The sequence below is a fragment of the Balearica regulorum genome, chromosome 5 (assembly GCF_011004875.1).
Source record: "Balearica regulorum gibbericeps isolate bBalReg1 chromosome 5, bBalReg1.pri, whole genome shotgun sequence".
Classification (NCBI taxonomy): domain Eukaryota; kingdom Metazoa; phylum Chordata; class Aves; order Gruiformes; family Gruidae; genus Balearica; species Balearica regulorum.
Window position 1 is genome coordinate 13,549,358 of NC_046188.1, and position 27,399 is coordinate 13,576,756.

The 27,399-nt window shown below is 38.7% G+C and overlaps 1 protein-coding gene across 7 annotated transcripts in view; it reads left to right on the top strand.

The window, feature by feature from the left end:
* BEGAIN (brain enriched guanylate kinase associated) overlaps positions 1 to 27,399 on the top strand; it is a 163,334-nt gene that overhangs the window by 103,141 nt on the left and 32,794 nt on the right. For 5 of the 7 annotated variants that reach the window (XM_075753051.1, XM_075753054.1, XM_075753049.1 and 2 more), the window contains 3 exons: positions 897 to 1,062; positions 2,666 to 2,718; positions 7,401 to 7,467. In XM_075753051.1, the coding sequence (XP_075609166.1) occupies positions 897 to 1,062; positions 2,666 to 2,718; positions 7,401 to 7,467 (286 nt within the window). The remainder of the gene's footprint in view (positions 1 to 896; positions 1,063 to 2,665; positions 2,719 to 7,400; positions 7,468 to 27,399) is intronic. The other 2 variants (XM_075753052.1, XM_075753055.1) reach the window with 1 other exon arrangement.

Here is a 27,399-nt window from a genome sequence, read left to right on the forward strand (position 1 = left end):
CTCACCCAAAATCGTGCAGTCGAGCTCCAGTAAAGCAAGGGAAGGATCCCCAGGTTCATCACTGCAAATCCAGAGGGACTACTTGGGTGCAGATAGCACTTAGACCTTCGTGATAAAAATTTTGCTTGGATCTCCTATCTTTATGCTATCTTATGTCATCCCCCAAATAAGAGAAAACAAGTGAAAAACCTCCTCTCTCCACATTCTCTGCCTAGTGCTTTGTTTTGTCAATGAGTGTAACTGAAACTAGCTTACAAGCGGGACATAAGTTCTTTATTAGTGGAGGAACTGTGAAGAATTAGGGGTCACACCTGCTCCCAAATAAGTGGGAAAATGGGGAATGAGCCATAACTTTAAAATTACTATAATATTAATTGATTACCATTCTCCAGATGAAATGCTGAACAATAACATCTCTAGCAGCTCTATGGCCAGGGATTGGGGTAGAAATTGAATCAAATAAGACAAAATTTTCTTTCTCCACAAAATATATTATAACTGGGATTATTGGCAAGGAAATATTTTTGCACAGTTGATTTAGAATTGCTGCTCTATTGATATCCACTGCTTCAGTCATAGTATTTTAAGATAACTCTAAATGAAAGGTCCTGTGTGAAACCAAACTCTAGACTGTATTTTGTATTTTAATGAAGATTCCTTCACAAAATAGTCCATTATGGCTAATGAGATATTAGCAATGAATGTGCTAGAAAGGACAGATGGGAAGATAGTCAACTGTCTAAATCAGAAGATTTTCAAAGTGCAGTAAACAAGTTATTAAGCACACTTCTCTGGCTTAATGCCAGCCTATACTGTAGGGAACTGGTCAAAGAGTGGATCATGAAAAGCTTTTCGGGAGCAGCTAAATTCTACAGCTGTGGTCTTTGTTTTTCTAGTACATTGCAAGAACAGAAAGGGGAATTACGAAAGCGTCTATCATACACTACCCATAAGCTGGAAATGCTTGAAACGGAATTTGATTCTACACGTCAGTATCTTGAAATAGAATTGAGACGTGCTCAGGAGGAACTTGAAAAAGTAACTGAAAAACTGAGAAGGTTAGTAACTTTTTGAAATAAACGGTTATTAGGAATTTACAAATGGTTGTGTTAAAGACATATGTCAGTAAAAATATAAACATATAGTCTCAAACATACATCATTTATTATTTATTGATTACACATTGTGTTTTCACATTGAACATATATTTCACTTATCTGAATATATATTACGTACAACATGAAGTTGTTTATATGTGATATGTAAGATGTGTTTGTATTGAAAGTAAACATGCAAATAGAAATATTTGTACATAGGTACATATATGACATCATTTATGTGTAAACATACATGTGCGTTAGTGCCATGTTGTTACACATACAAAGGTTATAAACATACTACATATATATAATTATACCCTATACATACAGATAGATTTTTTTAATGCATTTGGCTGCATATTTTCTGTTGTTACACTCCATTGCACTGATACAAGAGAACAGAATTTGGCCCTCCATCACTCAAAGCTGAGACTATGATCAATTCAAATAGTATTATGACATTTCAAATTATGCTATAGCAAATCACTTGCTTTTGAGTCCCAAGTAGAATGGAATGATACTGAAAACCTATTATTTAAAATTGTTGAAGCTGTGGTACAGCGCTATTGCAAATCAGGGGCCCAGTTAATGTTAATGACAAATTACAATAAGCATGCACTCCTGACATTCCTGGCACTGATTAAAATGGTCTGTAATCTAGCTTTAAATTCATCAGTGATTCTTAATATCCATTTTTTCATTTCTTTGCAAAACTTCTCAACCTACAATTATCCATTTATGCAGGAATTTGTTTGCATTTCTTGTGAGGACTTTCCTAAACTGATGTAGATAATTGAACTGTTTGATTTACTTCATTGGATGAGTCAAAATGAAAATCAGAACAAATCATTCCAGGGCTATACCCAAAGAAATATTTTTCATTCTTTGCAGAAGGCAAAAACCAAAGCAAAACAAAGTCAGAAACCACCAACAAAGTGAGTCAACCAAACCATTTTATGCAAATTTTAAACAGAAATAGGCTGTAAGACCTCAAATTAGGAAACATCCTAGTGTGGTCTTATAACTTAAATGCTCCCCTAACTGGGGAGGCTTTTTAAAACAAGACCAAACTAAGCAGGTGTCATGATGATCCTGAAATCTACACAGATCTAGTGAAAGCAGTCTGAAGGTTCTCCATATTGTTTTCATGCCAACAATATTTTTCCTGTCACTTCACTCAGAGCAGCGCTATTGAAAGTAACTTTGCTCTTGAAGTAGCTTTGTTCCAATATATTTCAGCTTTAAGGACAGGGAACGCTGGTACTGAAACATTATTGCAGGCATGCCTGCCATAAATCCTGCATCATATTTAGCAGAGGGGCTGGCCATCCCACTTCTCTTAAAATAAAGGAGCTTCCTCGTCAGTAGGAAGCCTCTTATCAACTTCATTGGGCGTTGATGAGTTAAGCACCCTTCAAAACTTAGGCCAGAAAGTCTGGTTTTTGCTCATGGCAATGTCTAGCACTTGTACCAAACATCAGATTAGAAGTGACTTTCCAATATTCTAATGGAACATTGTACCTTATTATGCAGAAAACTTATATTAAAAATTATGTTTCGGGCAGGTGATTACTCCCCTGAAGACTTATCATATTGGAAGCCCAAAATATTTTACGAGGTGAGCTTTAAAAATGTTTCTATTGAGAATAGCAAGGCATACCGCAAGTTGAACTAGATTTCTCAACCTGAAGAAAGATAATGTCTGAAACAAAACTGTCATCCAAAAGCGTGTCAGCAACATGTCACAGAGGAAAATCAGTGCGAGGAAAACAAGGAACTAGAATTAGTTTCAATAATGTGTCTCTTGTTTTATTCACTGTGCAGGGAGAGAAATTCAACCCTCCTAATCAATAAGCCCTGTATAATAATATCCCACTTGCATACTAGAGACCATTTCTGTTATTAAACTTCCATTACTGTTGAGTGCAGAAGTTTTCCAAGAGGCTGAATGGACATCCTTTTCTACTCCTTTCTGAAAGCCTTTGTTGTCTTAATTTATTCAGAATTACCTGTGTTGCTGCTAGGCCTCCCCTCTCTTACCCAAGCAGGGAAGTCATTTATGTGGCTCATTGGTCAAGTTTTTGACCTCTCTACAAACATTTAGAGGTGACCTTTTTGTTCGGGCCCAGTGGGAACAAGATCAGGGCAGTGCTGAGTGGGTTTGAAAATATTAACTGTAAAGCATAGGTTCAGCTTTGAAAAAGAGGTTGGAGGTTTCATATACCTCACAGTGATCCCTTAACTGACATGATCGGCATGGCTTTTTTTAAGTTAAAATTTAAAAAAAAATTGAAATACCAATCTTGGAACCAAAACTGATCTCTGAAGGTGACGCTGGGTTTCCTGCTTTACACCCTACCCAGGTAACAACTTGGCAAGGTCCCCATCCTATTTTTTACCAGAGAGAAATTTTAAGACATGAGAAATAAACCCATACAAGCATATGTTTAGCACTGAGATTAGCCCCCACACGTAATTGTTTCACCAAAAGCAAGACATTTCACAGGCTGAAGAGATGTTCTGAGCAGGAATCCTGTAGCTGTATTAGCTTTGGAATAAATGGGGGGAAAACTCCCTTGTTTTCATAAGGAAGTTGGTGTAACTTGTGATAACAGAGAGGGAAAAGGTTTTCTGAACAAGAAGTTACTATTTTAACAGTCACCCTTCAAAGCTAAACTGCACTCTGAGTGAAATTCTCTTCTTTAGAGAAAGTCAGCCCAAGCCTGTGTTTTACTTTAGATATATTTCATGGCCTTAAGAGGGCTTGAGACTGAGGGGAAGCAGAGAAAAAAAGGCTTTTGCAGCCTTCCTCCTTAGTGGTGATCTGCAGTCTTCGGGAGGAGTGTGTTGTCTGCTGGGTTAGAGCACAGACATGTAATGTTCAATTTGGTCAGAACTGAACTTTTCATCAGGCCCTAATTTAGTTGAGAATGTAAACGTTCATTTAATGCATGCATGTACATGCACTTGGAGGCACATGAGTATCACCTAATAATATGAAAACCAGAAAAAGCTATAAAAAATGATAAGAAGTTATTGATTCACAGGAGTTTATTCTTAAAATAGTTTCACAGGGAAGTGAAGCTGACCTATTTTTACTTTATTTACAAAGCAGCCAGATTTACAACATTAAAATATTTCATACTTCACAAAGGTCAGGTTATCTGGGTGTATTTTTTCTGCAAACAGGATTAAGTTACCATTTGTTCATCTGATCATTTTCAAATTGGAATAATTTTCCCTACTCCTCCTTTATTTTACAGTGTTGCCCAAAGATTGATGTGATTACCCTGTTCTTCTTTTATCCCTTTAACACTTTCTTCCATATATTTCTGGGTCCATTTCTCTCCTTGCCACCCACATTTGCTGACACTTCTTTTGGCACAGTGGATTTCCAATTTGGGTTTTATGCGTATATGTGCATGTGTATGTGCTTGTGTATGTGTGCACGTGTTTGTGCTTATTTTGACTACCTTTGCATAATGTTCTCAATAGAAACACTTTTTGAAGCTCAGTTTCCTACTTACTGTGGATTTTTTTGTTTAGATTGGATGCAATTTTACTGGGAACTGGTCAGTTTTTTCAGTGCAAAATGGATGTGTTAGACAACTAGGGTTTGTGGACTACTTTCACCTAAACATATGAGAGAGGAAAATTTGATGGGCAAAACCAAGAGAAATTACAAGGAGAGAAGCAAAATTGTCATAAGCTCATGCAAACCCCCTCTATCATCTATGGCATGGAAGTGTTTCTAGCCAAGAACAATTACATTAATGGTAACCAATCTTCCAGGCATCCATATCAAGAGAAAAACAATGTCAATAGAAGCCGTGGAGCAAACCCAGTGATGCATTGCCACCGTCATAATCCAGGTATCCAAGTAACATTTACTGCTGGTGATTCATGATGTCAAAGATATGGAAAGGGAAACTTCAATGTCTCCCTTGACCTCTCCACATAGGTCTATACTGCAGAACAGACTGGGGTAGAGAGACCCCTGAGCTAGAAAAATCCTGAATCAATTTTTTTTTCCACTTTTCTTTTAGGAATTTATGCAGATGCTTTTGAATCTGTGCAAACTTTCAGGAGGTTGCAGGTGCTAAAAGTTTACATCAGTTTTACACCATCCCTAGTCGAGCCACAAGCTGCCTAGGTGCAAAGCATCTTTAACGTGTTCTATTTTGCCTTACTAGAGAAAAACTGCAGACTGTGACAGAGAAGATACTGGGGCACGTCTGGTCTCAGCCAGCAGGCCCTATCTCATTTTTCTAAATCCTTGTTCCCTGCAGCACAGCACACAGCCTTACCAGCAAAACATAACAATGTTAGTGCTGAGTAGCTGTTTGCAGGCAAAGCCAGTTTAAGCCTTCTTGCTTCCACTGGTTTTCCAAGATCATCTCTGCTTTCTCCTTTGCCATGAAAAGCTGGGTACAGAGTACCCTAAGATTTCTCTCTGTTGTGTTTAGCTATTTCTGGCTAAATAGCTGTGAAAATCCCAAGTATACCTAGAGCTGCACAAATAAATATCTATACAAAGGCTTAGCAATAAATGCTGCATCTAACAGGAGCATGGACAATTCAGAGATCTGTAAACTTCAGTGAGTCCTTTAAGTCACCTGGACATTTACACAATGGCACTGTGAGAACTGGTGAGTAATGACAAAGCTGTAGGTTGGTACAAGTCTCACAGATTTTGAGCCCACTGGGGTCATCACCTTAGCAAACACTCTACCACAGATCCTTCTTACTGGGAAGAAATCTCTGCTCAGCAGCTCTGTAAAATGTACACGAAGCTGAAACTTCCCCCAGGTTCGCAATGCAGGTTTGAAACGGCTGCCCTGAGTCTGGGCTGACCCTTGGTACCCTGGGGAGTTTCATCCCTGGGGATGTCATTATTTATGCCCACAGAGCATCTGTCCTCGGCACAGACCTCTCCTCCCAGGTCTGTGCAGCAGATGTTATGGTATTACTGGGAGCCCCAGCGGGAGCTCTGCATGCCTCGCGAGGGGCACTGTGAGCCGCTGGACTGCCCCCGAATGGAGAATTGTAATCATTTAACTGGAAAGAAAATCTCCATGACAACAGAAGCAGGGAGAGACACTTCACTGCCAGGAAGAGGTAGGCTGGACCCCTCAATTCGCAGCCGTGGCATGGTTCGAATATGGGTCTTCATTCTGATTTCAACAGCCACTCCTAACCATATGATAAGCCAAAGAGACTTCTTTAATCCCAGTCCCTTCCTGATCATCATGGAAAGTACATCCAGATCCAGGCTTCTCAGAGGAAGTGGCTTTCTGCTGAATGAACGTGTATTACATCTGAGTTCACTCTTATAGCAAATGCACTTGCCCATTACCTAAACTTCACTCACCACTGAAAATACTTTGAACTGTTGACCTAAGATTCCCAGTACAAACATATAGATGTATTCAGAAAAACTTTTCATAGCTGAACTTCTAACATTTGCTTTACATTTTACATCCTTTGAAGGTGATATGTATGAACAAGAACAAGGAGCTACCATCCTTACCTTCTGTGAAGAGAAAAGCACAGCTACTACCAAAATAGCAATGCTTTTCCCACAGGCTGCACAGCTTGTTCGTTACGAGTAACATCTAAGCAACCTAAAGATGTACAGACTGAAACTTTTCTTTGGTGTATTGCTCTGGAATAAGCAGGGAAGTCTCATTTTGTGAGTCCATTCAGTCCCTCAGTGCTGATAAAAATGAATACCCACCTTTTCCAGGCTAAGCTATCTAAACGTATTCCCTGAAGAAAGACGACGTGTTTAGCTCTTCAGAATAGACAGTTCATTGAATTTCTGACAAAAGAAGGAATATTCTCTTCTAAGTCATGTGTTGATGCCCATGTGTTGCTTTTGCTACAGTCATTAGGTTTCTGCTGCAATTCTTGTTAAGAGCGCTCCATAAATCTTTTTCTGTACTTTCTAAGCATACAGCTGAAGCATCCTCTCGGACATATTATTTCTGGGCCTGATGTAAAGCTACAATCTCTTTGTGCAAGTTCCCATGCTGCTACGCATGTCTGCACACAAGTGCAGAACGGCAAACATATTTTCCTTTCCTGATGGAATTTGCCACTAAATATAGTAAGTAAACATGACAAAGAAGTTTTGCTTAGGAAGTAGGTGGTAATTACATTTCAAAGGCAACCACTGACTGGCAACGGGAGTAGATTTCAAGTAGTGCCAGCCAAGGTTTTGTACTGATGTGAAAATTACACGTAAAAAACAACATGAAAAACAATGCATTCAATTACATGATATCGTCTTTGTTTTAGGATACAAAACAATTACCTAGCCTTACAAAGAATTAATCAGGATCTGGAGGATAAACTTTACAGAATGGTAAGTTATCATAAGTGAACTTTATATATATATATGTATATATATAAAATGTGGTTTTATGGTTCTTAAGTCATAGGACAAATGTATATGTAGCTGTAATAAAAAAACCCCTCATGCTCCAAAAACACTATGCTTAAAAAAGATATAGAACTTTATCAGTATCATGATCTAGAGCTCAAGCTGTGTACAACAGCATAGCTCCATCAATTTAAATGGAGATTGCATTGGCTGATGATCTGGCTGAGTAAATTGTACCTTTGAAATAATTCTGGTTAATTTAGTTAATAACTTCATGGGTTTTAAATATTTATGTTTTCATTAAGTAACAAATTTAAATAAGGTAATCCAAGGTTTTCTCATATTTCTTAGATACTTTCACTCAGCTTTTATTAAGTGATTTCATAGAGCTTTGATGATCTTTTACATGCTGTCATATCTATCAGTCTCAGCGTATTAATTTGTAATCTGCATGTGTCCGCAACCGCAATGTCAATGTCACTGTCACAGGCCAATTAGTAACTGAGTGAGGAAACCACTGCACCATTTACGGGCTCCACACCTAGGACTAATATTACAAGACACAGCACCTCTCATTCAAAATAGTTTGATGTTAAAAAGAAATGGCAATGCCTTTAGTGCCCTGGCTCATTGCTAGTGCTGCTGGGACATCATACTCACTATTAGGAGAAAATTTACAGAGAAATGTGAGGGTAATACATAAAGAACAAGAGTTTTGAACTTCCAAAGATCTTCAGGTCATGAGCACAGCCAGAGCTGCTTCCTCCTCTCCTGGCTCAGTACGGTCAGTCGTTCCCTGCTCGTCATCCCCCATACCGGCCGTGGCCCTCCAAGCACAGTGCACACACATACACACTCGGTTTGTAGGTCCGGGCAGAGACCTGACGTACAGCTATAAGGATGCTAGCATAAGCCTACATTTTACACAAGCCTCATATGTAACATTTGCATGGGTGGGCAGCTTGGAATGAGGGGAACAGATTATTCTGCTTTGAGAGCAAATAGGGACTATGGCAACATGTTGGAGAGACACCAGCCTTTACTAAGAAATGGGAAACAAATTCTTGAAACTGTCATCGTTCTTATCTCAGGACTCTGTTTAAATAGCTGACAATAGATAGACTACTGATGCTTTTGTAACTGGCTAACAACAGGGCAGAGTTACAGCTGGGTTATAGCTGATGTGTGTTTATAAATATGTGTATAAACACTGTACAAGCATAAATAACATTTGATCTCATGGTTTGGTGTTTTTTCTCCTTTTTTCCTTTGTTACATTATTTTTCCTTTTACCCAAATCACTTTGAGATTGTATCTTCATCTGTGACCCAATATTTGTTACATATGCACTACAAATAGAGGCATTCTTACTGGTAAATGAAATAAAAAAATTAGAAACATAGAAAGAAGGACTCCAGAAAATCCATGCTTTTTTATTAGGTATTTCAGATCAAAGCAAAGAATCTTTAAACTGATGTTTAAAATGCTGAGCAATTAATTTGGAGCACAGCACAGAAAGAAGGAAGGCTGGTTCCATGGAGCATCTTTCTTTATCCCACTAATAAGACAGTCATTGAAAATAGCTTTAGAGGCTTGAAGAAGATCAACCAGGCTCTATACCACTTAACTCCAGACTCCTTTGCCTTCTGAAACACTGAAACTGAAGACACAAAACAAAACCAAACCAACGTTAAATGTAAACTCTTTTAAAAACAAAAAGATAGGGGAAACAGTACCATATTTGATTTAGATAAGCCAAACCATTTGCTTTTTGGGGCACTCCGAAAACCCTCAATACTTCAGAGAAAGTTGGATTAAATAACAGCTGGTCTGGTTAATCAACAGCTTATGGTGGACTGAGCTCTTGGATACCTTTCTCTCCCTTTCCTGCTTAGGAGGAACAGCTGTGTTTATTTTTTGTCTAATTTAGTTTTTCATTCCAAAATCAAAAGCCTTTGATTTCTCTACCTTTATACAAATCTGAATATATAAACCATGTGTTTAGTTTCTCCCTCTCTCCCCTATCCCATCCCTCTATACACACACATCATATATATATGTATACACCACACACATATATACACTCAGATTCTTACACAACTTTTGACCATTTTATATGTTCAAATGCAACAAGCAGGGAAAAGAAGAGCCCTGGGGCAGTGGTCCCTCGGTGCCCCTGCCTGCAGGTGACCTTGGATGCTCCCAGCAGACCACTTTCTCCCTGCCCTTACAGCTGACCCACAACTCCCCCTCTCCCAGTGACTGCCCCCAGCTCATCACCACTAATCTAGGACTCCACCTTGGCCTCCCTCTTCTAGTGTTTTTGGGTATCATCCTGAATGTTAAAGCCTTTCATGCCTGCTACTGGTATAAGGGATGTAAAAAATAATCATTAATTCATCAGCAGTCACAGAAAAGAAGCTGAAGTAGCAGTTATTTTTCTTCTAGGCTCTGCTTCCTTTTGAGTGCTAATCTATAAAATATTTAAAAATATTTGAAAGCACACTTCTGATCACAGCAAATGGTGTCCAATTGAAGCCTCTGTCACATCAGAACTTGAAATAAAAATATAAAACATAAACCACAGTGACTGCCTTGGCTAAGAGCTAAAAACTGCAATCCTGAAATCAGTGGAGAGTTTGCTGTATTAAAGTGGGCAAGACTAAATACATGACACAGAAGAGGCAGATGTAGCACAGAACTAAAATTCTGCTGTCACTACTCATAAAACTCCTGTTCTTTCCACAGACAGGGTCTTTAACTGGAGAAGATTTGTTTGGTCTTGTAAGCACTGGTTAAGCAGGGGGATATACAGGCTGTCTTCTTAAATAATTAAGCTTTATAAGTCTTTTTTTTTTTAATATTAAGACGTGGGGAAAGACTAAGCAGAATCCTTAAATTTTGCACTGCAATTCCATCACAGGACTGTTCAATTAAAGAACTTTTTACATTACCTAGTTCCAGTTGTCACCAGTAGTCTTTTCTTTCCCTGGCAATGGGCTGAGTTTCCTGAGGATGCTCACAAACAGCAGTTGCGAGTAGATTATGCAAGTCACCCCAAACACATTAAGAAATCCTTTATATGATCTCAACCCAACTGTATCCCACATACAATCCTTACTGGAATTAATCAATGTATTTTAAAAAGCTTCTGAAGTTTTAAGGCTTTCAGTTGCAGTTGGTTCTATAATTTTACCTTAAAGCTGTAAGCCAGATATTTAATGGTGTCTACATTTTGCAATAACTGTTCAATACTTAATAATAGCTGCTTAATAAACCTAACTGCTAATGAAAATCTCACCCATGGATCCTTCCCCATCTGCATTTTGAATGTTCTTGAACAACCTGATCTCAGTAATCCAGCTGCAAAGAGTTTGTGAGACCGTATTCTCCAGAAAGAGCCTAAAATATGTCTTTCGTAACTAGAAGGTAACAGTTTGACAGACAGACTGCTCGATGGTATGAGTTTGCTTCTCATGCAAAGTCCTTCAAGAGACCAGAACGTAAACCTCTGCTCAGTCTAAAATGCATGGTATCTGCATCTAATACAAAAATACACAGGCAGCATTGGAGGTGGACAAGGAGGGTGACAGTGCTGTGGTAAGGAACAGAGCCCTCTGATGACCAGGGGAACCAGCAGATAAATCAATGCGCCCACTTCATAAACCCTTACTCCCATATATCCCTTGGTCTGCTGACTGATGTCTCTCAAGACTGCTGCCAAACCAAAACCTTTGGTTCTTCAAAGTGTCATTCCCCACTCCTGTTGGGTTTGGTCACTGTTTTTAAGGAAGGAAATTGCTTTCTTCTGTCTCAGTGTCGGTTCAGCACCTTTCGGCAGCATAGGCAATACTGAATGCTGTCAGACATCAGGGACGTGACCGGACTCCTATGATCTGTGGTGTAGGAGGTCCTGGGCACCAGCTCCACCAGCTCTGCCAGGCTTCCCAGCACAGCCCCAGCCACTGGCACCTTGGTTCCCTCCTCTGCAAAGCCAGCATCATCATTTTGCACACATTGCATTGTACATTTTATCACCTGTCAAGATGCAAACCATTACATCACATTAGTGCCTGATTTTTGACTTACATTAAGGCAGGCAGGGAGGTGTGACTCAGCCAGAAAGTTGGAAGAAATTATTATATAAACCAGCAGTAAAGAGGGATTTGTGTTAAGGATGATCAAGTCTGAAACGCTGCACTATCTGAGCACCGCACTGATTTTTATCCTGTTTCTTCCTATGCCTATGAGCTGGAGGAGGAATAAGAGGTACAGCAAATACTTTATGCTCTATGTTATTAAGATTTATTTATTCAGCTTCTGAATATCTGGGCCTTTCCAGTCTGCTGGCCATAATATATACCTAAGAATCTCCAGCTGGGGAAATCCAAAGATTAATTAAATATAAGCTGAGCAATTTTAAGTGGTGCTCTGAGACTTTGTGTCAGGGGAATGTTATTTTAAAGGAAGCAGCTTGCTGGGTGTTCAGGCCAGGAAGGTAAAGCATATGGAAAGTGGTGAGGAATTTGATGAACAATTTCAGTGAGGCATTAAAAGCACCTAACTACCAGGGTGAGTCCAGTGCTTTAGCTTTGGAATTTAAACCACTCACATATCTCCCATGACAGCTACCAGTCAACCTCCAATACGGTTTAGATCATAAGTGAAAGATGAAGGCAATGGAGAAAAAGCCTATTTCTGACACAAACCTAAGGAAAGCAGAAGCCCAGCATGTTTAAGTTCCTACATGGAGGATGACGACTTTGACAGTGACTTTGACCAGAGTGATTTAAAGCACATCTTTTCCATTTTCTTTCCTTTCTGAAGAACAACTTGCTTCTCCCCCCCGCCCCCCCGCACTGTATGTCCATGAAAATCAAATGGAGATGACCTAAATATACTTAAAAGGATTTGCATCCCAAAGACAAGAAAAGTTTAGAGTCAGCTCAACCTGACAGGCTCATTTGCTCACATTCAGTGAAGACAGCTGTGAATTTCAAGAGAAATTTATACTGGTTGGTTAGTTAAGACAGAAGCCAGAGAAGGTCCATGTTTTGTGGATGAAAACAACTGCACAACAACATTTCTAAGGAAGGAAATGACCATAAATGTTACAGAAACAAGTCATTTATAAAAACAGCAGCTGAAAAAAATGCACTTCTAAGACACCTTTAGGTTTCATTTTTTTACGCTTACAGGCGTTTTGTACTAAAGATCTCCATCTCTCACTAACTCTTTTCACACTCATTTCCTAGGTGAAAAAATGTTGTCAAATAGGCAATAAGACCAACCTTTTAAACCCACACAGAATAACACACACGCTCAGACTGAGTACACCCATCAGTTTTGCAGTCAAATAAATGAATCCTCCAGGGTAAGTCGGGAACACAACTCCACATTGCACAAGCACAGAGGTTGTCCCTTTGTTATGTGGCTGTCAGGGAGATCCTTCTTCCCAAGAGTCTCATAAGGCAGTCCAGCCTCTTCCTCATTGCTGTAGATGAATATGGCATCATGACAGACTGTTCTGGAATCTAGTTTCCTTTTTTCCAAAGCCATGGGAAAACTTCTGCTCTGTCTCACTTAATAGGACATTTTCCACAAGTACCAGCAGCCTAAGGAAGCCATAAAGTGACAATGGACACTTCTCACTTCCAACATCCTCTCTGTTGCATGACGACAGAGCTCCAGAGCTCTTTCCTTCTCAGCATGTGTCTTATGTCTTGGCCACTGATATGCATTTCTGATGCATGAGATTTTTGATCATTTTCTTCATCTTGATCTCCATGGTTTTATCTCTGTCTCTCGGGACACCCTCCGGGGCTACCATCTTGACCAGCTGGGAACAGAAAAAGCTATTGTTTTCTAAGTACCTGAAAAAAATAAAAGTATTTCTGGGATGTATCTTTGACCTGTGCCTTCCTTGTAAGTGCCTTGGCCCTTTGTGACTGTCTGCCAATTCACCACAAAGACAGGGAAAGCAAGAACAAGTAAGAATAAGCCCAAAAAGGTGTGTGTAGCAGGCACTCCACATCTCAAAGTCCGTCACAAAAGCTGGTGTCAACTATGAATGTGGAAAACAAGGCACAGAAGAGTGAAGTGTCTTGGCCAAGGTCATCAGGAAGCAAGGAGCAAATTTCCAGATAACTCCTAGGTCCTCTCTATCCAAATCCCCTGCCTACAAAAAGGTTCAAAGGACTTTCTAGGTTCTCTTAGATCTAATTTATGATGCCAGTTACTTATCTCCTGTTTACACAATAAATAGAGAATGGCAAAGACAGGGTTTATCACAGTTTAAAAAAAAAAAAAAAAAAAAAAAGAAAGAAAAGAAACAAAGAAAAAAGAGAGAGAGAGAAGGAAAAGCATATACAAGCAAAGTATTGGTCCATTTAGTCCAGGTCCCTATAGGGAGTTTCTGTTGTCTGTCTCTATAATCTATTTTATTTCTAAATAAAGAAAATTACCTTTTGAAAATAGGATAGCAGCTATATAACTCAAAACCATGTCATTTTTTTCTGTACAGGAGGGAATGTGGAATTAATTGAGGTAAGACAATGATTTTTGTAGCGAGAAAATGAAAAGAGGAATGGAGAAACACTGATTTGTGTATTGTCTTGTTCGAATTGGGTCCTTTATGGTCACAGAACAGTACTACAGGTGTGTAGGATCGTAAAAATCATCAGATCTTTGGTCAATTTTGTTATCACAAGTGGTGTGTACCTCCAGCAGAGTCCTCTTTGCTCACTAGAGATGTAATATGTAATCTTTTACTTTTTTTTCTTTTTCCCCCAGAAACAAACATTTCTTCTTTCAATGTACTGTCACTAACACAGCCTCAGAAGACACTATTACATCGACTTCAGGGAATTAGCATCAATCAACACCACCTCTTTTCCCTCCAGCTATAATTTATTTAGCATTTTATTCTCCAGCAGGGCTCTACCCTGGCAAGGCATGTCACTGATGTGAAATGTGGGAGATGATAGGTACACAGAAAGGCTATAAGCACGTTTTGTCAACTTCATCTAAACTGCTAGCAGAAAGAGCATGGTCTTTGAAGCTGACTAGCCAGCTTAGAAAAGCTTTTAATAAGCTGATAGGTAAGATATTTTTTTCAAGCATAATTGCAATGCTGGGAGACCAAGGAAGGTGGTGGCGAGTAAAACCACCCCTCTGGCTGCCAACAAGCTGGTCCTGCTGTCAGTGGCATTAGGCAATGAACTGATTATGTTCAATTACAAACAGCAGATCTACTGGTTTCCTAAAGAACTGGTTCTAAGTCAGCAGAATAAAATAGCTATAAACTAGGCAGAAACTTTTTGCCACAGAAGATATCTACTGCCTGGAGTAAAGTCCTGAGCACTTGAAAAAGATGTGCAGCCAGTTAATTCGTGCTTAGAGGAGCAATCAGCAGCATGTGCAGTGATGTCCTCTTCATCCTCATTTTGTATCAAAGATCATATCTAAGCAGAACCCAGGCCAGGAATGACAAGACCCTTCCCCAGCCTAGGACCAGGTTTGTTTTCATTCATTGAATTTAGATAAAGTATCCCTGCTTACACCTTAAATTTGCTGCTCAGATTTTCATTCCAAAAGATCTGGATAAGAGACAACAGCTGCCTTTACCCTGAGCTCATGTAAGACACAGGGTGTTCATTGAACTGAGAACCTCAGGAATATTTCCAGATGACACTGTGACAAGAAGACCTTTAGCGGGAAGTGCAGATGTAAGCAGTTTTTATTATAATGTCCTTTTACACGGTGTGTGCCATGTAGATTGGCCTTATTTCAAAGAAGGAGCAAACCCCTACAGCTGCCAGTGGTAAGTCATATGAACTGACATACCCTGCCCAGAAAGGCAATATTCCTATCCACCTCAGCCAATGCGTGCTTGCCCCCAGGAAGAAACATTAAAGACCAACACTAGTACTTTTTTGTACTGGGAAGACAAATAATCATCCTGCATATGTTTTACAAATCACTTGTAAAGAAAAGCATGCCTTTACTTCACAAGCAGCACCTTGACAGCAATTCACTAACCATATTTCTTTCTGTGATGTTATTAATTATACACAAGTGCTGATTTTTTTTTTTCCTTTTACTGCTGTGGAATTACATTTCAAGCTTGTGATATAGGGTAGTCAAGGAAACAAGTCTTTATAAGACCTTTCCTAGTACAAGATTGAATATGATATTAAGAGCAAATCATTCTTTAAGTGAAATGCCATAGACCACGAGATCAAAATCCTCAGACAAAACACTATAACCCCACAATGTTATGTTTAATAACATTATACTGTTTGGAAGTCAAGAAGAGAAATCAGATTCTGCTGCAGGTCATTTTTTAACAGCAACCACTGTTGTTTATTAAAAAGGATAAATTCTATAATTTAACTCTGATGGACAAATTAGATCAGGTCAGTAATTTAGACTTGAGGCAGTACATTACTGATCAGAGAAAAAGATGCTGCTTATTTCCATAGTTCTGCTTTGCAGAATAAATTTTTCAAAGTGTTACGGACACAGAAGATGCATTGGTAGCACATTCATATATCCAGTTCCTCTGAGCTATGAAAAAAAGAAGAAAATGCCAAGCTTGAACATCCCATTATGAATTATATTCCTATATTTTTCTTCTATCAAAAGATCCACAGCAATCAGAGAGAAGTATTAAAAAGAGTAAAACTCTATATGCCTAAACTCTACCCTCCTCCTCTTGCAAATCTGAAATCCACCTCCAACTCTAAATAACTTTTGCCTCTCATTCAAGCCAGGTTTTTTAATCTTTTATGTCTTGGAATCGCCTTGGTGCTGGATTTGCATCACAGAAACAACTGACCAGGCATACACTAGCACATCATAGTATCTCAGTAAAGCATTTCCTCATTCTTCTCTTCTGTGATTTCTTAGCTATGTCTTGAAGTTGTTTTCTGTGTCTGCTCTCTGATAGCCTTGTTTAATTCTGTATCATCTCACAAAACAGTAAGGAGCAGGTAAAGCAAGTGAACGTTCTTGAGCAATAGTACCCTCTGCTTCTCCAGGCGTTGGAGCGCAATTGTCTGAAATAGCTTGCTGGTCATGTGGTATGCAGATTTCACTATATCCTGTATAAATTTGCTGTGTTTGTTTTCTTCAAAGAGTTTCCTTCCTAGCCATATTTTCAGCCTTGCTACCTCTATACACTTCTTAATTATTGCAGAAGCTATGTATGGAAAAATACACCTCTCTATTTTCGAAAATTATTAATATCCCAAACATTCACGATGTGACTACAGATTATTTTCAATGAGTTTAAATTAACTAAATGCATACTTTTGACTATTCTTCCCCAATGTACCATAGAATAATCTGGCATGAGAAGGATTAGAAAAGACTTGATTTAATTATATGCTCTGTCTGAGCAAATACAATTCAATTAAGGAAGATGTGATTATTAAATCTAAAATGCATCAATCAGCTGTATGAGCTTTAAATTAATAAATAGTTCTTTTACAGTTACCCAACTACTAGACAGAGAATCAGAATTAAAACCTCTAATAAAATTAGCCCAAGTCTCTCAATGCAGTTTTTAAAGCATAATTTGCTGAATGGATCTTTATGCGCCAGCTGTAGTAAACTCAATGAAGTTTGTTCCAATATTGTGTTAATGTTAAAGTAGTAACAGATTCTGGTTTGTCACAAAATGTAGATTTCTGTGTTGTGCAACTAATTGAAGAGAGCACAGTACAATACATTGGGATGTTTTTGTCTTCAAATTATCTGATACTTTAAGTTTTCTTTCAATAGTTCTGTACTTTCCTGCCTAAATATTTTAGCAATTTTTCTTTCAAATTTCTAGTGTGGATACAGAGAGCTATCAAAGAATGCAGTGCATATATAGACAAAGGACATCAAATAAAGTAAAACTAATTTCTATACGAGATGCCAGAAATGCAGATTAAAGGCTATCAGAGATTTCTAAGAAGTTATCAATTATTAAATCTATCTTATCAAGATAGATTTAAGTCCTTCTAACAGGGTGCAGCCATTCAATACCCAAATCAAGATGCTAATGAGAAGCGTGTCAATGAGGGATTCAGTTTTGTTAGCTCTCCAAAGACAGCCTAGTAAGAAAATGTAGGGAGTGCAAAATATGGTTGTGTCAACCTGCTGCGCTAAGATTCCCCACATGTAAAGCTCAAGCCATCTGGCTTTATGGGGTTGACATGAGGAGGAAGCTGAGCAAGCAAAACCCTCCCCAGGAGTGGTGACACCTCTGTCCTTGGCTGGAGTCCTGGGACAAGCCCACGCCGCGAGCAGAAGAGACCCTGCACTGGATACCGCCAGGTTGCAGAGAGCAGAACTTTTTCTCCTCAGGTTGAATGTCTCTGCTTAATCACTCCCTGTTTTTTCCAGCTACATGTTTCTTCCTACATGCACTAGGGAGGGAAACAGTCTGTAGGCAGGAGAGATGCTGACAGCCCTGCATGACGCTCCGTGCCAAGGAAAGCAGCTGTCTCCCCTTCCCAGGGTGGCTGGAGAATTACCTCCCTGTTAGATGCCTTCCCAGTACCTGCTCTGCTCCTCTGTGAATTTTCATGCTGTTATATTAATGTATCTACATCTCAGGGTTCCCAGTTAGAGTGACGCAGGAGCTCAGTAAATATAGTGTCGCAGGGAGAAAATTCATTTGAACAAGGCTTATTTTACTCCATGGTGACACACGTAATTGGCTTTATCTGCTGCAATGAGATTTTGATAAACCCTCACTACATGGTCTTGCCCAGCTTTCCATTGCTCAACTTCCAGGAATTTGTCTTCTGAGTAAATAGCCAGAGATGAAAACTAAACAATGAGAATATATTCCATGAGGAAGAAGAAATACAGGCCAGAAGCCCTTTTGGAAGAGAGTGCTAAAGGTTCATGGATCTGCCTGCTTCTTCCAACTTTTTAACTACATATATTCTTCCTTAAGTTGATTTAACAAAATTCTAAGGGCTCAGAGATTAGAATGAGGAATTTTGCTGGTAATTTCCCCACAGGAGCTAGTGCCAGCTACCTTTGCTGTCTCCAAAAGAAGAGTTCCCAGTAGACTGTGGAAAGACAGGAGCCATCCCTATAATTCCTGGTCAGAGAGCATTCCTCTCTTACAAGTAAAACAAGATAGAAAGCAGGATGCCCAAGAAGAGAGTTGCTAACTAGGCATGTGGCTTCAGGTGGCAAATTTGGGCTCTGTGTAGTACTATTTCATTTGCTATGAGGAAAAGAAGCTGTTTGGTTTAGCTGTAAAGCAAAGTAATGTCCTCGGAAGTGGTGAGCTATACCAGCCGGGCATCAGCCTTAATAACAAAAAAGGGATTGAAAGGAAAAAAGAAAGTATTCTCATTTGCCATAAAATCAAGGATAAAACCAATCCAGTCACCAAGGGGTATGAAAAGAGACTCTCTAGCTGCCTATATGCCAGCACTAAGAATCTAGTAATAAACTAGAAGAATTGGAAACAATGCGTTTGCATTGATGCCAGATTATAACCGAAGCTCATGGAAAGGACTCGTGCGACTAAAATGGTTAAATTAACTTGTTTGGGATAGATCAAGTGGATCTTGCAGAGCTTGGGAACAGCACTTTTGTATTGTGCCTGGCAACTCTAAAAAAGTAGTCTCGAATATTCCTGAATTATTAATAGAAGGCAGAGGCAGATCACATGCTGGTCTGTGCCTGTTACAGACCATCACACTGCAATGGGTTGTGCAATATCTCTATAAACAGCTATTTCTAGCATACAGGAGAAAAAAACTGCAGTCATCTTTACCCTTAATGACTTGTGCTGATGGTCACTTACAGCCAGTACAGAGCTCTTTAGAAGAGGTTAAAAAAATTATAATTACAATTTCCTGATTATGAAAATGCTGCATTAAACATAAAGGAATTCTCTTTTAGCCTTCATGATGATAAATACAGGGACACATCTTTGAACTAAAGTGAGTTTTAGCTTAAGGGTAAGAGATCATGAATTTATTAGATTTGATATCTGTACACAGAATAAAATCTAAACCAATGATACATGTATTTAATGCAAAAAAGAGTGAATCTTGCAAAACTGATAATTATCTTGAGCTAAACCATCTGTGAGAAAAGATTCTAAACACTTATCAATCACCATTCACATTGTTTTGCTAACAACAGAAATCACATTTAGGAATAAAAGAGAAGAAAGCTATGAGTAAAAAAATTAAGAAGTAAAAATTGAATGTAAAATGGAAACTGTACAAGTAGCAAGTGGAAAGAAGAACTGATAGCAATCAATACCAATTACAAGCCCTGAAATACAGAAAACAGATAAAGGAAGCAAAAAGATACAGGAAAAGAATTTGTAAGATTAGGTATAACAACACAGCTGAAGTTCATATAACTAGAAGAAATTTAAACAATGACTTTGGTATTTTACCTACTAGGCATGGGGGAGTATGCACTGGCTCTAGTAGTGCAATGGAGGAGAAGTCAATGAGCTTTTTGTGTTCTGGAAAATAAGGTACTTCTACATCATGAGATGACAAAATATTTTGTGTTTTGACAGTAACTGAGGATGATAGTAAACATAGATAACTAAAAAATGGATGGTTTAACTTAGGAACTCTTTATAAACACAGTTTCAGGTTTTGAAATGACTGTATCAAACGTGCATTTGAGGTTTTGATATGTATTACTAAGAAATCTGAGAACCATGGAGAATTTCCAGAAGATTGAAAGAAAACTCATATGCCATTACATAAAAAATGGAAATGCAATGAGAAGTGAACTAGAGGATTTTTTCTTTGATTCCCCCCCCCCCCCAAAAAAATCTTCACTCTTGGCCACCTACTAGATTTTCAACAAAGCTAATACAAGGAAGCGCTAGTTGGAACTTCAGGCAAAATGTGTACTTCATGTCACCTACTTTTAGCTTATTAGTTACGTATAAGGGCACAGCTAGTCCCTGAGCTCCTCTCTAGTCAAATAAGAGACAGAAACACCTCTACAGCATGACTGCGTCATCTTAAAACAGGTATCTAAGCACACGGACATAAACACCCTTTGGACACATCTCTTCCACTGAGTAGAGATTAGGCAAGCAGCTTTATCAAGTGCCTTACTTCTAGATGGTGAGATAAGGTTAAATTATGAGAGATGAATACCAGGTTCCTATGACTGTGATAATACTCTGTCATTCAAAGCTATGAATCCCTTCCTATCCTTCCTGGATATCTATGTTTCTTCTTTTGTGTGCTAAAAGAGCAATATACTTAAAATGATCCTTCTTAAGAAGAAAAAAAGACTGAAGATGATTTCAAAAATTTAAGTAGAGCAGAAAAAAGATAGTCCAATCCATTCAAAAAGTTGTGCCATGAAATTTAATTTTCTTGAAAATAATGTATCAAACTGAGAAGAACAGCAGAACAACTATTAAAAACAAGTCAAGAATCATTATTTAAGTATGCAGAGCTTTCCTCAAGGGCCTGAAGCATACTTCCTTTTCTAAATACGGTTTTCATATTTACTGTGCTCTATTAAGCCAAGAGCACTGCAGAATTAGCAGATAGCTACCCAGTGCTAGGGCATTTATGATGAGAGTTTCAGATGGTTTTCTTTTTACATGCATTATCTAAACACTATACTCATATTCTGGGCATGATTCTCTAAGTTCAATGTCAATAACTAGTAGTATGTTGGGGTGAGAGGGTATGGTCTTGCATAGATGACTGTACAAGTAGCATCCCTAAATATTAGTCTATATTTAGCAGGGCACAACAATCTTCTATTTTGCTCTTTCCTAGCTTAGCTGTTCCTGTTGTTCCAACAGTGCTTTTTAAAACAAAACAATTCCTTTACCAAGGCCTGAGGGTTATAAAAGCTTTGATTCATTATAAAGGGATCAGATTGAACCTGAAGTGGACAAAGTTTTTGCACAACCTGAAGGGAGTACCTGTAGCTTAAAGTCTGTGGGTTTTTAAATCAAAATCTGATAAGCTCTAAGGGTTTAGATCATCCTCTCCTAAAGTCTCAACCATTGGAGAAAGCCTCAGTGGAAGGTCATTTCTACAAAGATCCTCTTACAAATTTTCTGAGCCTCTCCACCTGCTCTCATCTTTGCTTGCAGTCCTCCTTATGCCAAACACACTAAAGCCAGCTCAGCTTTGTAGCAGCATATTGGGTTTTGAAGGGACTTACTGTAGTCCTATGCTGTGTGATGAGTTTGCAGTGTGTCCACACATCTCTTCCCATCCCACTCAGACTATGTTCCCTCTTCCTGAATCAACAACAGATGCCTTAAGTAATTCTGCAGAGATTTCCAGTGCTGCGGGATGGGAAATGATGTCATAATTTGCTAACACAATTAGGAGAGATCAAGATTCCTGACTCTGTCTTCTAAATGATTAACTTTCTTAAGACTTTCTATTTGTGTCATTACACTATCAAGTGAGTTTCAAGCAAGTATTCACCTGAAGAGGAAGAGTGACAAGATCAGGTTTAATCGTATCAGTGTAGGTTTCATAGTATAAATGCAATAGTTATTTTTAAGCATAATCTTGCATCCATAGAATTCAGTAGCAAAACTCTGGGGGTAGTATATAGGTACCAAAGTCAACTCTTAGCTGCAACTTTCTCATGTTGAAAATGACTTGGTGATTGGATGAATACTTCCTTTTGATAAGATCCACAATTCAAAACACAAAGCTCCACCCTACACCTCTCCTCCTGCAGTATGAAATGCTTTTATTGGCATATAGCTGCTGCAGAAAATAGGAGGTTGGGGGGCTTTTGGCCAGGGGTTGTTGCTTTTTGCTGTTGTTTCTTGTTTGGAGTTTGGGGGTTGTTTTTTTGACAATACAGTTTGTTTGTATAGGCTCAAAAAGTCTGTAAATCCTTATAAAGTTACAGCACTTCTTATGGAGTAGGAAACACTGTATTTTCACATTTCCCCTAGATTAGAAATGTGTGCTGTATATTTGTCCTGGTAATGCATAAAGAGCCACTTGAGCAGAAGAAAGCTGAAGCTAGAGCATGAGGTACACAAGAAAAGTGGCCTCCATAGGTGTCCAGTTATAGAATTGGACCAGTTATTGTTCTAGAGAGGATGGTGTGGGTACAGTGGGCTGAGCAGGGAGTAGGATATCACTGACGGGGAAGAAAGCTTTAAGTCCAGACAGGGGGATTGAATCCAAGAACTCTTCAGGTGATTGAAAGCCTTAATGGGAGCAGGCTGGTGGTCATGATGGCTAGAGAGAAAAGAGGAATGGTTTTTCCATGACCACAGTTCATCAGTGGGAGGTCTGGTCTCACATGGGAAGAGTGCAATAGATCGTGAAGTGAAAAGAAGTAACAGGAATTGACAGCAGAAATGAAGAAGGAGCAGAAAGGTGGTATAAACTGCTGTCTTTATAGTAAAACAAGACCCTGGAGAATAACCTGTTTTCATGAATTTTCTACTACAACTCCTGAAATACAATCAAACACCTGCACCAAATGAAAGGTGCCAGGAGGAAGGGAAACTGCTCTTTGTTGATATCTTCTAGTTTAATGTGTTTAATAACTATGTAGCTGACTTCTGCACAGCTTGGCTCTAGCAGCCAGGAGTACTTAATACCATAATAGACAAGTTAAATGACAATTTTATAGAAAATGTTAACATCACAAATATAGAGATTAGCAAGTTTGGCAACTTTGATAGAGGCTGTATCAATCATTTGTATTACAGTTGCACAGAAACTTTTCTGCCCCAAATCCCTGGGTACTGTACAAAAAATTAAAATTCAGCAGTACAAATATTTAAGCATGAGCCAAGTTAAACAGAGGGAGGTCTTAAAACAAAACCTTCTCAGCAGGACATTATGTATGAGAAGAGAGTTTTTAAACCTGAAGTAAAGCTCTTAACCTAAGTGACTTCATACTAGCAATTAAGAATAACCAAAGGCCAACATCAATAGATATTAAGGTATACCTTATTACAGCATACATTGCATAAGAAATTCTGAATTATATTATATTGGGATGCCAAGAATTTTAGTGGTTGTTTCATAGGGAAAGGATACAAAAAGTCAGTACATGTAAGAAGGACTAGAGATGTATCTTGGACTTACCACTTAGAGGAGCTTTGAAGGCAGAATTTTATACATGATCTAGCTGGGCTTTCAACAATTCTGTAAAGCTAAGCATATTGGTTAAATATAATAATAAGTCCCTGAAGCGATCACAGCAGGAATCATTTTTTAGTGCCCAACTGAGGCAGATAGAGTAAAAAGTCCAGGAACATAGCTGTTAAAATATCACAAGCATCTGTCAATCCCATCTTGTCTGCTGTGTCCATCCACAGCAGAATTGCTTTTCCTCTTTCTGCTAAGGTACCTTATAGCTATCTCTAATTATATTTATTGTAGGAAGACAGATGGTCTGACTTTTCAAAAATATATATTTCCCTTATTATATCACAGTTGGGGAATCTGCTGGTGGAAGGAAGAGTTTGTATGTAAAACAGTCTGGATGAGATTCATTCCTAAATAAAATCTCTTCTGACAATAGTAACAGAAAAGCAGACCTTACCCTTATGAGCTAGGAAAAACCTTGAACACACTTTGAAACTTGCTGGAGTCCTCCCCGTTAAGCTCAACATATGCTAACTCTCTTCCAGTTAATCAGCAGATACTGCCATCCATTCTCATTAAACTAAATCAGTTCCCTGGGAGATATCCCAATAAACTGCTGATCCCAATTAAACCCTTTCCAATTAATTTGCACTTCATGGAGGTTTTAGTGTTGTTTCACTGAAATCCAGTCTGAGACTTCTGCTATCCTGTGTGTGACTTCAGCGGCACTTTTCCTATAAATAGGGCCTACAGAATGCATTCCAGAGAAGGGATATGTCTTATGGAGATGCCGGTTTTCAAAGCACTTCCTGATATTTCAAAGTGTGGATCTTGAATGGCAAAGTGCTTAACTGGATCTGAAGAAGAACCACAGCCTCAGTCATCAGTTCCAATGCGTGGTTTTCTTATCACCTCCACGGACTCCAGGCTTATTTCTCCCAGGCATTTTCCACTTTTCCCCATGTCCATCAGATTTCCTTCCCAGAGCAGACTTCTTCGGCTGCTGTATGCTCACAAAGAAAAATTACAACTTACTCAGTACTTTTCAACTTGACAGTGCTGTACTCAAGCCTCTGTTAAATGTGTTACATACAAAACCTTCACCATTTTCTTAAACATAATAGTGGTTACTCATAAGTGACTGGCTGTATGCTTGCAGCAATCTTCTCGATCTGGGGCTGAAACTCACACATCTGCTTTGCCATAATGAAGAATTTAAAATGTCCAAGAGGATTAAGGACAGTTTCTTGCATTTGCCAACCCCACAACTCTCAAATTTGTTTTTCAACAATAGCTGATGGATTTAATACAAAATTTTTGATTTTTTAACAACAAATATGGAAGTCAAATAATTCAAAAGAGTAAGCAGCCAGGTGTCTACAAGATTAATTTCTTCATGATAACTGAAAAAACACCTTACATTCGCAGTATGAAAAAGACGATGATTTGAAAATATTTGTACAAAAGCCAAAATAAAGAGCAAGTAATTCTTATATTTCAGTTGTCAGGTTAACATGAACATGTAACTGGGAAAATATATGAACCCATTGAGTACAGACCAACTAAGGCTCTACCAAAAGGGCTCATGACTTAGGCCGGTAGTTACCATCCTTCACTCCTTGCAGCAGATGCCTTTTGTATCTCTTCAAGCAAGTGTTAAATGTTAAATGCCCTTACTGGTATTCCTTATATGTGGATCCTGTTACATTCTGCTATACCCACAAGTATATATCTTATTCTGCTATCATGTACATACAGCAACACAGACAATGCCGAGTATCGGTACGCATAGAAGGAGAATTAATGAATTTGCAGCACAGAATGACAGTTAATTCAGTGAAGAACAGTGAGAATTACAACAGAAATATGGCTGCAATAGATACACATGGCTTTCAGGCATATGATGTACCTTTTCCTCAAGAAAAAGGAGGGCAGAATGGGCTTGTGGGGTGATATGTTTGGAATAGAATAGATTTGGGCAGGTTCGGAATTGGATAGACTTGGAAGGGTAGACACAAAAATCATTAAAAGAAATGATTGCATGACATACGAACAAGAAGTTAAGTTAAAGCTGACTTAAAGAGAAGGTGCCATATATGTTCTGCACAGGGAACAGAAGGCAGTTACATATATGTACTACTGACATAAGAAGAAAAAAAATGGACACAGTAAAAATGAATAATCAAAATGACTGGAAATTAGTATCACTGACTGCAAAATTAGCAAACCTGCTGTCTAGAAAAGTTTTGAAGTTTGTTGGCTTAGAAGAGGGGCACAAGCAGAGAAAACAGAAGGGGACATGGAAGGTTCACATTTATGGTACAGCCTGGGTAAGACATGGGACAGTAGTCAATACATCTCTCAAGTAGCCATACTGTCCCTGCTGCTGCTTGCCATACCAGGATCAGAAAGTCTTACTCACCAGCATTCTCCATGGCTTCTATTCTCATCCCCTTCTTGGCCTTTATCACTCTTCCCTCTTCACGTCCTCCATCTTCCTTTTCCTCTCCCAGGAGTTTGCAAAGGAAAGAGGGAGACCAGGGCGGTTCTTGTGGGAAATGGTAGGGATTGTCAACTACATGGTGGTGGGGAGAGATGAAGTCTGTACTCCAGAGGAATGGGGGAAAGAGGGTAGGAACCCAAGACTCTTGTGCAGATCCCTGCTGAAAACTTCCTTGCCCATCACCAGTTCTTCCAAAACCCCAATACGACCTACCTCAGTGAGATGCTTGGGCCAGTTTTGCCACTGAGATATGAGACTGGTCTCCAAATCCCAAAGAAAGAGTGAATAAAAAGACTGACTTGATGGTGGCTCCAGATCCCTTGCTAACAGTGTTCTCCTCTCTCCTCCCTGTAATATCCTGGCTGGGAGAAAAAGTTGTGTTATCATGTCAGCCTGGGAGGGGAAGACACCAACAGAAAAACAGATATGCAGAGACTTTTACAGGAAAATAAAACTGATGAGACGTGTGGTAGCAGACGTGGGCAAAGTCTGATAACTGACCAGGGATGATGATAAATGCCCAAATTTTCAACTACCTTTAAGTTCTGTGTCTGAGATCAATCATGCATTAGGGGGGTGGGAAACAAACAAACAAACAAAAAACCCAAAGGAAAAAACATAGACACAAGAACCTAAGGAATCATTTTGACAGGAGGTACAATGAAATTTGCATACATTATAGATGTTCCTCAGACAAAACATATTATTGGTCTTAGTACAAGAGTGGAATTCAATGAATTGATTTATAGATGAGATTATATTAGCTGATTTAACATTATCTTTAAACCCTAAAATCTATGACTCAGTCAATTTTACAAATCCTTCATCCAAAAAGAAAATACACATTGCTCAAATATTTGCTTATACTTAAAGCTTTTCTTAATAAATGGGCTAAAATTGCTCTTTTGTTGTAGTTTACCAGAGAATAGAAGCATCAGTTCAACAGCCTTGTGAATTTTCTGCCCTTAGAGCAGGAGCTTTGCTGCAGAAAATATTATAGAATTTCAGCCTGAAATTATCCCCTCAGGCCACCACTAACGTAAACATAAATAGATAAATCACTCATTTTGTGCTTTAGTATTTTAGGATGCACCACAAGAGAAAGAAGTAAGCAGTTACTGTGAATTTCAGTAACGTGAATAAAGCTTTTTTGGGAAATCCTTGCAATACAGTTTTAACTGCTCAATTTTAAAGTAGCAGTAGGGCAAGCAAACAAAAGGAGATTTCATTACCAAAGAAAAAGGAATTATACAAATATTAAATTACAGAAAAGACAATCCCAGTAGTATATTGATTTCCATAGGGGTTTAC